The sequence below is a fragment of the Drosophila simulans genome, chromosome 3L, assembly GCF_016746395.2.
Source record: "Drosophila simulans strain w501 chromosome 3L, Prin_Dsim_3.1, whole genome shotgun sequence".
NCBI lineage: Eukaryota > Metazoa > Arthropoda > Insecta > Diptera > Drosophilidae > Drosophila > Drosophila simulans.
The window spans coordinates 288908-302638 of NC_052522.2; the positions used below are offsets into that span (position 1 = coordinate 288908).

Sequence of the window (13731 nt, forward strand, 5' to 3'; positions counted from 1 at the left end):
TTTTTTAGAAATTCTTGAAACAAGACTCTCCACAAGCCCCAATACCGCGAAAATCTCCACAAAATGAGACCTGTTGTTGAGTAATCAAACTGTTAGAACTGTTAGTTGGCTCTGAGTTTTTATTTAATATTAGACGCGACAGTAAAATAACCGTCTGCGACAAAATTGAATTAACATTACACAAGAGAAAACGTTACCTCTAACTCGGCTGGGTAACATAAAGATGTTAAATTTAACAGTGTTTCTTTACTTAACTGCAAGCCCCCTTTAAATTCATCGATCTTTCGAGAGCCAGACAAATCTTCAAGTTACCAATGTCTTTAATAGCCATTGAACGGGTGTTATGTGGCTGGCCCAAGCTTTGCCGCAAACTGACCGCCGGCTTGCGGCGCGCACTGGTCAAGCAGCCCCGTACAGGCGGAGATGTTGGAAGACCCGGAATGGAGCTTGGGCGCTTTTCGTGCCTTGGACTCCGTGTGAGCCTCAGCAATGCATCCGTCGTTTACGTTGGCCACCGACACTACTCGACGTACGAGAAGACGTCTACGCAAATTTTAACGAAGCTCTTTCCACAAACCTCTGAGGAGTCCAACGACGAGGAGAGTCGTGCGCGGCGGAAACTTGAGGAGGAGGAGGAGCTGAAAGAATTGGAGCGGGCATTCAGGCGGATGAAACTGGGCTTTGGGCTTTTCGGCATAGGAAGCTTGTTGTTCTCGTTTTGGGGTATATATTTCTATGGAAGGCCGTCCTTGGATGAGCACGGAAATGAAGTAATCGACGAATTCAGTGGTCTGCCACAAATGCAGCAGGTTATGTGGCGGACATGGAAGTCGGTGAACCGGTTTCAACGGTTTTTCAAAGAGCCGTCGAGAAAAAAGCTGCTTCCTGATCCCCTTCAGCCCCCCTACGTGCAGCCGGCGTACACTCTGGTACTTGAGATTAAGGATGTGCTGGTACATCCCGATTGGACCTACGAAACAGGATGGCGCTTCAAGAAGCGCCCTGGCGTTGACTTGTTTTTGAAAGAATGTGCTAAGTACTTCGAGATCGTTGTTTACACGGCGGAGCAAGGAGTTACTGTGTTCCCGCTGGTCGACGCACTTGATACGAACGGCTGTATTATGTATCGCCTGGTTCGCGACTCTACGCACTTTGATGGAGGGCACCACGTGAAGAATCTTGACAACCTCAACCGAGACCTAAAGCGAGTGGTTGTCGTGGACTGGGATAGAAATTCCACCAAGTTTCACCCCTCGAATTGTTTCTCGATCCCGCGGTGGAATGGAAACGACAATGACACTACCCTCTTTGAACTTACCTCGTTTCTTAGTGTTCTAGCAACCAGTGAGATCGACGATGTCCGAGATGTGCTGCACTACTACAATCAGTTCAGTGACTCGTTGTCCCAGTTCCGAGAAAACCAGCGAAAGCTGGGTGAGCTAATGTACGCCGAGGAGGTGGAAAAAACTAGCAAGACTAGGCCTGTCGTCAAGAACTGGACCCGTGGCTTCATAAATCATTAAAAAGATTGTGCGTTTGATGTGCCCTTTAAATACTGTTGATTCACCCAAAAATTACTTTAAAACTTTCCAAAACAATATTCAAGTGCTAGCATTTTACAACGTCTACCTACTAACAGTAGTCAGTTTTTTGCGTATTCTGTTGAAAAAAGTCTGAAAACATTACATTTCAAATATGCCGCACTACATAATTTTTAGTCCGTTAAAACAGTTTTCTGATTTGGCATTTAAAGCGGATTGCCCTGCGGAACGTGAATGCAGATGTCAGTAGTTGATGCTTCCTTGAAGGTAACAGTGCACCCACTAGGCGGATACATAGCCGTAATGTTGTGAAAAATGTTGTGTTACGGTTTTATACGAATGCAGGATTCCAGGAATACTCAGTCCAGCACGAGCACGCAAGCTCAGCAACATGTTGCTGCCATGTGATGGTGTGCGTGAGCACGTGTTAAAAAACTACGGCACATGTGTGTACTCTTGAAGGAATGTTTCCACAATCAACAACTAGGCACTTCACACCACTAGGTGAGTCATGCGCAGTGTCGCCCCTGCGAACACTCAGTTGGCAAAAGTAAACGGATCATCTGTACTGTATGCCTTCCGTCTAGTTACTTCTAATGCAGATTTTGATTCTGGCGAGGGTTCGTGGCTGGACCTCTTCTTCTTATGTTGCAAGCACACGAGGTTGCCCCCATGGCGATTCGGTGGTGGAAGTATACTGCGGATGTGCGGATGTGGAAACGTCAAACTGGCGAGCCAGGGCGCAGGCGTCGGGTTCATTTGGCACTTTGTCTGGTACTCTCCCACAACGGCGTCCTACAATCTCTTTGGCTCAGCATCCTTGTAAGCTGTTGTCGGAGCAATCTGGGCATGGGGCAACTGAAAGGAAAGCAACTTTCCCATTCACGAGCGCACAAGCCGCAGGAATCGCGAGCGCAGACAATTCAGTTCGGCTTTAACGTAATGGACGGAAGGTTTGAATATCGCTTCTCGCCTCAGTTGTACAGATAAAGTCCCACTGCACGCAATAGGAGGGCACTTGGAAGATACAATACAACGGCGAGCAGTGTGTGTGTATATGAGGTTGAATGCTTACGATTGGGAATAAGTGACAGAATATTGCAACTATGACCTGAACGCGGGCCAATTAATAACTTTGCAAGCTTTTGGCCAGATTCGTGGCACACTTAACTTGGAACTTCGATGCCAGTCGGATGGATATCTACTCTCAAGCCGTGTTTTAATGCCTCAAGGATTCCGCCCTCTTGCCACAGACAATGAGCAGGTGCGTGTGCAGTTAAACTAATAAAATTGTAGTGGGCCCACCCGACCCACACAGTTGTGCCCATTTGCTCTAATTTGTGTATTTGTTACCAATGCATATGTTTGGCTCAACAAACCATGTGTAGTAATTTGGCGAGGGGAAGCTTTAGACTAAATGCATAGACTGCGTATCCTTCACTGCCACACCCTAAAGTGACTGTGCTATCACTCACTCGCAGGGGGAAATGACCCACAATCATAACAATAAAGATACAGATGAGGAGAGCCTGCATGTACATATTTTATGGAATGACTGATAACCAATGTTTTTTTGAAATGCATGGCACACTTACAATTAAAAGCAATTAAGTGCTGTAGTTAAGTCACACACATTTTCAGTGGCACTATCTGCAGATTTCAGCCAAATTGGCCCTTTAAAATCATTTTTTCTAGATTTGCCTGTAATCTATAAGAGATGGCAACTGAAACCTTTCTGGACCTGACTTATGAGAGGGGCAAGGTGTCCAAGAGGTCACTGCGACCAAAGCTATTAAAATTGACAGATGTGACGATACCGCACCGAAGTCGGAAGAAAAACAAAGTTAAGGTGAGTTGTGAGTTGTGAGAGGGTTGAGTTGTTGAGCAACTAGGTCTTCTTTCAGACCAAAGACCGATCAGCCACATCCGTGCGCGAGAGGATCTATGATGATCCTGCCTACACAGAGGACATAAGCCACTTGGCGAATCCCATGCGTCGCAGTAGCATTTCCGGGAAATCCTTTTTGGAACACAAGACGAGGTCAGATTCGGGCGGCCAGCCATCATCCAGCAGCCTACTGACCAAGAACCAGCTGACCCAGGAGCTGCATCAGTATGTGCCAGGAAAGCAGGCCAAGATCAAACAACACCATACAGGCACAATAGCTTCCGGCAGCACCGCCATCAGCATAAACTACGAATGTGATTCGAGCAGCACCGACAACGAGGCCCAGGAACCAATCCAAACCAAAGGTGGTATGACCCGCAGGGTGCGCAGCTTAGAGCGCAATCTGGCCGCCGCAGGCTCCGAAAGGGCGGAAAAGAAGGGAACTCAGAAGCGCACCTCGAAGCAAAAGCGGAACCTTAGCCTGGACAACAATCGCCATCAGGCCGCAGGGCATCCGAAGCGGGAGGCGGGAGCTGTTGCTAAGGTCGGTCACGATGCTGATACACGAGTCCGCAAAGAGCGAAATCGGAAGCCCTACGGCGAGATGGGTCCGGATGGTGGCGTCCCAACCGAGGTCAGTGAGTTAGATGACGGGTACTCTGCTCGCGGTTCCGCTCAGAGTTCAGCCTGCACCTTACCGGCAGAAGCAGCCTCCGACGCGGCGAAAGTTGCTATTGGCAAACGGTTCCTGCGCGGCGAGATTGGAATTAAAAGCTTTAACTACTATCTGCTTAAGGAGGGCTTAAAGAGCTCCAAAAAACTAGTGGACCAACAGCGAACCCCAGCTGGCAGTGGCAGTGTGGAGTCACCTCTGAAGGCCGAAAAACGACATTGCCGCAGCGAGGAAAACATCTACGAGGAGATCTTCTTTAAGGACACGGCCAACGCGGTGAGCTCGTCGGCAACAGGAGTAGCCACCGGCATGGCGATGCCCGTTGCTCTGACAATGTGTGATCAAGAGACGCACAGCCTGGAAAAAGGAGCTCATCCGCATGGAATAAGCGCCACCAATCCCGCATTTGCAGACTGCGAGTTTTGTATGGAGCAATGCAGCAAGGAAAACTGTGAATATTGCTTGGCCCAAGTTGAACAAGTAGCAAGTAAAAAACTGAAGGCTGGGCAAACACAGGAAGAGCAGTACCTCAACCAAGGACATAGGAAAGAGAACACTATGGATTCGCGGCCTGGTGGTTCGGGGGTCGAAGTGCCGACCGCCCATATACTAGAGTTCCAGTCGTACAACCCAAACAATCCAGGCGTTTACAAAATTGAGACGACTCCGGTGGCCATAACAGGAGACTATAACCCGATTCTACAATTCCAGCAGTCTTCTGCTACTACATCGACCTCAGCTACCACCACGCCAAGTGAACCCCAGATTTATGGTGGATACTACCTGCCCCATGCGAACCAGAGGCCATACCACTCGCCAGCTGTTAATAGCCAGCTGCCAAATCACTATGCCGTGGGTGGCAGTCTGCTCTTGGCCCAGGTCACGGGGGCCACTCAAGGGTCCGCCACTCCGCCTCGGCGACCCCAGCAGCACTTCATAGTGGGATATCAGAACGGAGGAGGTTTGTCCGCAGGTGCGGCTTCCTTACAGCGCTTTAACACGAAGTCCTCTTCATCGAGCGACTCGCTTCCCTATCACAAATATAATACCATGGCGCGGCTGGAGGCAAATGTGTTAGCAGCTCCTGCCACTGGGGATCTTTACTATGCGGTCAGTGGGACGCAGCCACTGCATCCGCTTATGTATGCTGCCAATAGACCCATTGGAGGATCCCAGATACTGGTGGATCCTTACGACCCGCAGATGTACAAGAGCGACTCAAAGGCATCCATTCTGAGCGAGTTCTCCCTTCGCAGCAGCGACAACTCTCAACGCTACGCTCGGCATCCTCATCGGCGACATGGCGGGCGCGTCAGCGATTCCAGTCTCTTTTCAGTGTACTCGAACTCTGGCCAAAGACGGTACTTTGGGAGCTCGGAAGGCAGGTTCGGATACGATTGTAGACGCTGCAGTCTGGATGGGGTCATCGGAATGAGTACTGCGACTGGAGGGTCTATGATGGCTCCCGATAAGTGCAGCTACTCGGACAACTGCCGGTTCGAGTGCCGAAACTGCGACTGCTCGTCAAATTACTTTAGCTCAGACTTCGATGATGTTTACGGATCAATAGCGCGGGGAGGGAGCAGCGGAATCCCGCGGAAAACTGCAGCAGGGACACTGCCATCAAGCACACAAGACGATCACGTTGAGCGACTGGAAACCCCACCAGCGTTGATGGAGCAGCAGCAGTACGCGGACCTAAAACAGAACAAGTACGCCCAAGATTTCTTTAAGCATGTTAACGACGTAAAAAGAAGCATTTACCAGTCGGAAATGAAGAGAAACAATAGCTTGGAGTCCTCAAGGAGTGGTCCAAGAGCTGGCGGCAGCACAAAAAGCAATGTCAAAGGAAGTCCCAAGCGGGCCGCCTCACAGGAAACTAGACTAGTAACTACTCTTCCGCTAAGCAGGAGTCGGCTTTCTGCCGGGGTAAAGCCCACACCTGCACCAAGGACCAGTCTCCAGGCACAGAATCCTTTACCGGAGACTACCGTCGCAAGTAAGTACACCTTATGTGGAATTCTATTGTACACCACTGTAAATAACGCTTGAATTATTCCTAGAAGATCCCACGCCTAGCAAGCGAAAAAGTCAACCAACTGTCCGGAGAGAGTATCCCTCCTTGGACAGGCTCGTTGCGTCTACCACGGGCACCATTCCGAAGAAGAACAGCAGGAGCATAACAGCGGCCAGCTCACAAAGTCCGAAGCTGACGCAAAAAACTAGATCAGAGGCTCCCGAAAAGAAGGTTGCACCTGAAGATCAGTTGCCGCTGCCTCCGTCCGGCAAACGACACCATCGCACAGGCGCATCGAAGACAAATCCAAACGCTCCCTGTTCCAGCTTACGCAGGAAAGACATTCCGGCTCCACCTCCGCCTTCTCCCGCTACATATTCCGACCTCCAGGAGCTGAAGGCCAATATGGAGGGTTTTCGAGACGATACTAAGTCTCGAAGCTTGGAGTGCGACGCCAACGATCTTACGGCTGACGATAATTCCAATAAAACGCAGAAGAAGAGTCACAGCGGACCACCGGATCCAATAACGGAAACCCCAATCGGAGCCACGGATTCAGGTGCAGTGGAGACTGACGACAACGACGTCTTCTATGATGCACGCAGCGAGGATTCTGGGGGTGGTATCTTGCCCTCGAATACCGGTGATATTTCGAAAAAGGTGAGTGCCTTGCTTTTGGTAGCAAAAGTTTGGAAACGTGTAATGTGAATTACAAACACTTATTTTATTATTTTTAATACTAGATATATTTGACTTTAAAATCGATTTTCCAAAGCCTACATTTATTTAAAAGACGAACTTTTAAAAATGCTGAATACAGAAACTGCCAACACGTTTACAGCCTGAACATAGATTAATAGTTGTTCGGAATAATTGGATGGGGAACATTGATTATGAGAAGGGGCTGAGTTGAAATGAACATGAATAAGATTTCAATTAAATGATTTTTTACAGAGTCCATCCCACATGGCGACATTCACACGGGCAGCAACAAACGAAAATCGCAAAGGCGCCTTTGACAACGAAGTGGCGCACTCTGCCGAGGATGATGATTCCCCGTCTCCCGCCGCCCCTGCGGCAGAGGGGCGTGAGCAGGCGTCCTCCATCGCGGGCAGACCGAAAGGGAATGGCAACAGTAAAATAACCACAACCCCAAGCTGCGAGCTCGGGAGCTCGGCCGAAGCGGAGAGCAAGCTGGACTCCGCCGCACTCTGCCGACCCCGACCACGACCTCGCCAACCGTCCCCCCACCTCCCGCCCGAATGCACGGACACTGGGGGGGCTGGTGACGAACAGGCAAGCAAAACAAAACACGAAAAGAAGACTCCAGCAGAAGCCCCCAGGCAACATGTTGGACCAACATGTTCGGAGGGGCAGCGCACCGCCGCGCCAGCAACAAATGTTGCTCGCGCACTCTCAACAACCACCAACGCTGGCAACACGAGCGCCAGCAACAGCGTAGTGGAGCTGGAGCTCAGTTGCAAGACGGGCAACACGGACAGCGAAACGCCAGCGGTAGCGCACAGGTACGCGACTCGGCCATTGCGCCCAATCTATAAAGTGAAACTTAAAGTGCTAGTCACCTGAACTTTTTGTGGCGACGGGGCAATTTTCGGGGCAAGCATCTGTGCACGGCGCACACTTGTTGTTCTTAGCTGCTTTCAGGATGCCCAGGACTCTGGCGAAGTGAAGTGAAGTGTATTTCGTGCTCCCCGAAAGACAGGGGCATCGGTGAAAAAGTCAATCAACTAGTGAACTTCAATAGTAAATTCCCATTACCACATGGTTCGATTTTAAAGTGCGGTAATTGGGCTAGTGAAGCTATTTGCACTCCACGAGAGGCAACCGTATGCGCAGCAGCTCCTGAGAGGGTTACTGTGGGTGACATTTGGCATCACCTTGTGCTGGCCTCCCCTTGAAACTTCACTTTAAAGCGGCTGGTATCTGAGGTGAAATGGGGGATCGGCGGAAGCAGCTGGCTTGCCAATTGCAATCCCAACCGGATAGGGTATGTACTTTGCATCCCTTGGAACTGGGCAGTGGTCTGATTCGTGAGATTATTTCATTCAATGTTTGGATACTTTATCGGCGTGCAATCAATTACCTAAGAGCCCAGCTGGCTGCAAAGTTCAATTGTGGAAGGAGCTACATTGCCGTGTTTTTATGGCCTGAGTGAACCATTTGAAAAGCAAGTGCCGGGCTAAAAGCCTACTCAATTGATGCTTGATTGCCCGTTCAATCAACTCTTCTTTCGCGATAATTTGTCGAGTGTGTCTTAAAGCAGCTGGGCATATTAATATAATTAATTACCAAACCTTACGTTCACGTGATGGATGACAGTGTATATGTACATATGACAGAACTCGGCGCGCTTACATCTGCGTGTAAATATCCTGGGGCATGGTGAATAGACATAAATCAACCTCAGAGCACAAATTCAGGAAAACAACGAGTGGCTAATGCAAGTGGATTCGTGGATATATGCTAAACTTTTGCCAACCATCTCCCTTGATTATAAACAATATATAACAATATAAGTTCCTTTCAATAGCGCGTCCTGTGTTGCGCGATATCCATTTCCCTTTCTTCTCAGCAAAAATTCGGCAATCAATAATTTTAGCAAAATGCTTCGCCTCCTGGCTTTCCCCATCGTTTGTGGAAAACCCCCGATCCGAGACCAGCCATAAATATATTTTGACCTTTCTTTCTTTTCGTTTTTGTGTTGGTATTCAATCACTTGCACACATACATAACCAATGTGTGTGTGCACAGCCGCACTTTTCTTAATTATTTGAAGCTGCAGAGGAAGAAATAATAACTTAATGTCACACTGATGCTTTTTGTGTGGGTTTTAATGCACACGTTAAGCATACGCCGTGTAGTCCACGAGTTATTTATACACCGAGCCATGCGGTTGATTAATTCAGCGCACAGGGTGTAGGTAAAGTTTCAAGCAAACGGGCAAATTTTAAGCGCTGCTAATTGAAAACAAGTTCAGCTCGCAATGAGGGGCACAACCAGTGAGAAAAGCAATCCAGGGCCATCGACAAATCAGAAGTCAGAAATCAGAAACCGTGTGGCTCTTATTGCTACAATTCGGTATTTTGCGAAATTGGGGCCGACCTTCAAAACCTTCAAGCCGAAAATAAAAAGTTCGCTGGAAACTCGCAATTGCATTAATTTACTATAAATTGCATGCAGCCTACCATTCGATAATTATGAGACTGATCATTATGAGCACGGGCTTGCAAATATGGTATGGAAAACGAGAAACTCGTTTCCTATGGCCGCAACTTCATTTGGTCATTGGCTTTTAGTCAATGCCGCTGGAGCTCGACCAACGTTACCACATCGTGCACCATCGAAGAAGCAGCTTCTGGGCTAGTAAAATGGAAAAGTGCAAGTTGCCTAACAGGTATGCGAGATAATGCAATCGATTTACTAGTACCCGTCCGCGTCCTCGTCCTCCTCCTCCTCCTCCTCCGCCACATCCACTTCCTCGGCTCGCCCTCGTCCTGCTCTGCTCTGCTTTGCTGAAGACAAGTGCGGCTTAACATGATTGAAAACCAGTTTTATGATGCATGCCGCAGATGCAAGCGCAGTGCTTTGTGCTTTATTTACGATATCCAAACCTGCAATCACTGCTGCTCAATAGACATCGAGTTTTTTTAAAGAAATGCGCAAACGTTTTTCAGGGAAAACTTTTTCTCTTCGAATATTACGGAAAATGAAAGGCTTGTTTCAAAGTGCTTTGGGGAACAAGATTTTTGTCCTCTTGTTATGTTTGATTTAATAAGAAAGTAAGAGGAATTCTCTGCTGGCTCGGGTGGTATGTAAATCGTAATTATTTAGTCACTTAACTTTCACTGCGAAAATTATTCATCCCGCTCTTAGCAAAGTTTGATTCGCCGAATGAAAAGTGCACAGCTTCAAGTCACAATAGTAAAAAATCTTCTTTTTCGCCGCAAATGGAATTTGAGATACAGTTCAAATAGTTTAGTTAGTACAAATTATTAAGAATTGAAAGCACTTCCTGGTTAATTAAATCCCAGCAAGTTACCTTTATATTGTTTATAATATTTTTTAAGCAATTTTTTGTTGCTTAAATGTTATGATTTAGTTTTCTAATAGAACACGTATGTGTATTGGATACATGCAAATTGATCAAATCAGGTGGGCCGTCGTTGATCGTTTTTTATGCCCACGCACTAAAGAGTTCGCATGACCTTATAAGAAATAGTCGAGCAGACCTTTCTTTTTTCTAATAGTTACCTTCCCTCCACAGTTTGCACACCGAATGGCAGTTTCATATTCGGTTTTTAACTACAATTTTATAAGTTAGACCTTCACGCAGAAGTAGAATGCGATTACAAGAAATACTTCATGGTAATAAGATGAGCAGTCATGACGTGGGACTACTATTGATATCTAGCCAAGTATATAATAGAATGACCAACAAGAAGAGCTGAATGCCCAAGATACTCTTCCGATTCGGCTTGGTCGACATTCAAAAAATATCAACGCTTCCCAAAGTGAACTAGGCTTAATAACGCCTACACAAGCAAGATAATTTGGCAGATAGGCAAGAATCCGAAGACTTTAACGTTTGGTGTTGGCTGTTGACCATTTTGGTATGACAAGTTTTGAAGTGATTGTATTTGTATGCCAAATTAAAAGCGTGGGGATGAACAGATTCTTTGGTCTTGCGTTCCTGGCCACATGAGTTTAGAGTCGCTTACAAATTCGAACGAAGCATCGAAGATATATAAATTGAGAGATACACTTTCAAAGGCTAGTTGTACTAACCAATGACACTTTTAACCATACATTTAACTAATTTACGCTAATTTAAAGTCATGACACCCACTATGCACCTTGCAACCGCAGCGTTCATAATGACTTAGTGTAAAATGAGTTTATATTTATGTGCGTGTGTCATTTTCTCCGCGACTGTTTTTCCAACAGGTTTAGCCACAGTTTCTCCCACCTATTGTTCAGTCCAGTGTCAGGTTTAGAAAACGTTGACAGCTTTTCGAAAGATCTGCCCCACCGAGAACACCAAAGCCGGCCAAGTTTTACCAAAATTTGAGCTGCGATTGAGTTGGTGCCTTTGCCTGCGTCCCCTGGGCTCAACTTGCGACCAGCACTCGAAAACGCGTCGTTGTCAGCCACCAGCAGTGGCAGTGGCAGCAACAAGGCAAAGCACTTACAGCTGGTGAAACTGCACAAGACTGCTGTGGCAGCGTTTACTGCTGCATCGGTGCATCGGTGCATCGGTGCAGATGTCAACGAGTTCACGCGAGTGCTGAACCATGTTCCCGGACATTGAACCGATGCTCGAGCGCCGGCTCTCGGCCTGGCTCGATTGTCCTAGCCATTAGGCCGGCAGCCGCTGGAAGAGCATTAGCGCTCGAACGGATAAGGGTCCTAAGTCAATTCACTGTGAACCCTTTAGCAGTCGACACTAGAGAACTGAAATGGGGGGAGCGACTAATGATTTCAGATGTTCTACTTCATTTCCCGCACTTATATTACAGTGACCCTACATCCGATGTGCCTGCCTGTGGGACAGCGGAGAATCCAACGCACCTAAGAGCACTGACACGCCAGGACTACGCCTGCATCGACTCGAGCGAGGCTCAATCGGACGACAGTCACCTGACACGCGACTCTATCACCAGGGAGTCCCAGAATGACGAGCTCTCCTCGTCGACTCTCGAGAAACTAGACGTCAGCACACTACCACTGCCCGCACTCCCCAAACGACGCAGAACCCGCTCCCGCACCAGCCCCTCCAAGCACAGGCAACAACAGCAGCAGCAGCAGCAGCAGCGTCATGAAGCTATCGAAGATGCCAAAGCGGTTGATGCATCGACCGCAGCAGCAGGACAACAGCACCCCAAGCCACGTCAGGGAGCAGCCTCTCCAGAGTCCCAAAAGCCAGAAATAAGCGGCCCCAAGAACAACGCAGCCGGCCAGCAGCAGAAGCAGCCACAGTCGCAACAGCAGCAGACGCACCTCTCCGCCTTCCAGCAGTACGTCGCCAAGCGAAGGGAGAGTCTGGAGGCGTCCAATCGCTGTTTCAACGAGAAGCTAGAGGCGCGCAGAATGCATTACCACATGGGTGGGAGCGCAGCAAATGGTAACGCGACCGCCTCCCATCTGACGGCTGGCTCCAATGGAGTGCCCACTTATCTGTTCGGTGAAAATTTCTATGGAGTGCCCGGCACTGGACGTAAGTCCATATCTCCCGCCACCAAGAAGGAGGAAATATTCCTGAACAAGTCCGGATGGGTGCAGGTCAACACGACGCGTGGGGGCAACAAGGATGACAATGGCGGGGGCTACCGAAGCCTCAGCTACGCCCAACAGAATGGCGGCGGACGTGTTGCGGCGATGCTGACGGATCCTGGGCGACGCTCAGACCTGGCCCGACAGTCATTCATCCTGCAGCATCAGCAACAGCATCAGCTTCAGCAACAGCATCAGCTTCAGCAACAGCATCAATCCAATATCAGCATGACTGAGCCGAAGTTTGTTGGCTCCAAAGTAGAAGAGCTGATTCAAAGGAACGAAGCTCGGTTAAGCGGCTGTTCCATACGGGAGCCTTCCCTGCGTCCGGGCCATCGGATTATCGATCCGCAGCTGGCGAACATCCTAAACGAACGGCCTGGCTTCTTGCCAGTGAAGGGTCCCAATGATCTCGACTCCCCCCTCACTCCAATTCTCTCGCCACCTCCCGCTTTCCAGGACAACAGCCGAAGTGCGCGGCGTCAGGAGAGGCGCAACCCAGGACGCCAGCAGGGTCCTTTGCCCCTTCCCGTGCCGTTCCGGTCGCAGCCCCAGATGGACCCTCAAAACCCCATTAATGGCTCCGCCAAAGGCATGGTATTTTCCCGTAGTTTCGAGTACGACACACGTCGCCACACGCCCACCGACAGCTACGTAGAGACGTTTTCCCGCAGCTTTGATGGAAACTTGTCGGATCGCCTGCTCAACCTGGCCGTTCTGGCAGGCCAGCGGGAACGGTCGCCCAACTTCAGCACCCTGACCGGCAACTCTCCGAACTACCTTACGAAACGGGAGAGCGGCGGCGGAAGCAGTGGCTCTCTTCGCAGTCGTGACAGCTCGCCCAAGTATCTGCATCCGCAGACCACAACCGCTTACTTAAATGCCGCTGTCAAGGAGGCGCCTCCTGTCTACAGTGTCCCCACTGGCAGTCAGGCCAAGTATTCGCCGCGCTCCCGTTTCGAAAGGTCTGCTGAGCGTTCCAAAACCCACGCCCTGGGACGTTCCCGTAAGTCCCAGTTCAGCCGCGTGGGCAGTGCCGGACCTCTGTTAGCGCATCCAAACACGGCGAGTGTGGGAGTGTCTCGTTTCCGGAGCTTTGACACGTCCAAGAGCCAGCGCCTCAATTCGTGCGACAGCGGTGCGAGATCAGGTCAGTAGACATCATCATTTGATTGCCAATAACTTCCGCCTTGTCAAAGTTGCTCGATAATAACACATGGGAAATAAGCACCTGCGAAGTGTCACGTGCACCTTGTCCGTCCGACTTTTATACATTTTATTGTTTAGTCCGTGCAGGAGCACCTTGTCCCAGTGGCTAATA

The 13731-nt window shown here is 49.1% G+C and overlaps 2 protein-coding genes across 5 annotated transcripts in view; both read left to right on the forward strand.

The window, feature by feature from the left end:
• Positions 1 to 78: 78 nt before the first annotated feature.
• Positions 79 to 1595, forward strand: LOC6734408 (mitochondrial import inner membrane translocase subunit TIM50-B). Its single transcript, XM_002081392.4, has one exon. It carries the CDS (start codon positions 315 to 317, stop codon positions 1521 to 1523), a length of 1209 nt encoding a protein of 402 aa, XP_002081428.1. The 5' UTR covers positions 79 to 314; the 3' UTR covers positions 1524 to 1595.
• A 176-nt stretch (positions 1596 to 1771) lies between these two features.
• The window catches only part of LOC6734411, a 28692-nt gene continuing 16732 nt past the window's right edge, over positions 1772 to 13731 (forward strand). Inside the window, exons 1-7 of one of the 4 annotated variants that reach the window (XM_016168038.3) lie at positions 1772 to 2045; positions 2129 to 2805; positions 3237 to 3390; positions 3446 to 6101; positions 6166 to 6779; positions 7074 to 7645; positions 11657 to 13560. In XM_016168038.3, the coding sequence (XP_016029676.1) occupies positions 3259 to 3390; positions 3446 to 6101; positions 6166 to 6779; positions 7074 to 7645; positions 11657 to 13560 (5878 nt within the window). In that variant the 5' untranslated portion in view covers positions 1772 to 2045; positions 2129 to 2805; positions 3237 to 3258. Of the gene's footprint in view, positions 3391 to 3445; positions 6102 to 6165; positions 6780 to 7073; positions 7646 to 11656; positions 13561 to 13731 lie in introns of all 4 variants that reach the window. The other 3 variants (XM_044922889.1, XM_016168039.3, XM_016168042.3) reach the window with 3 other exon arrangements.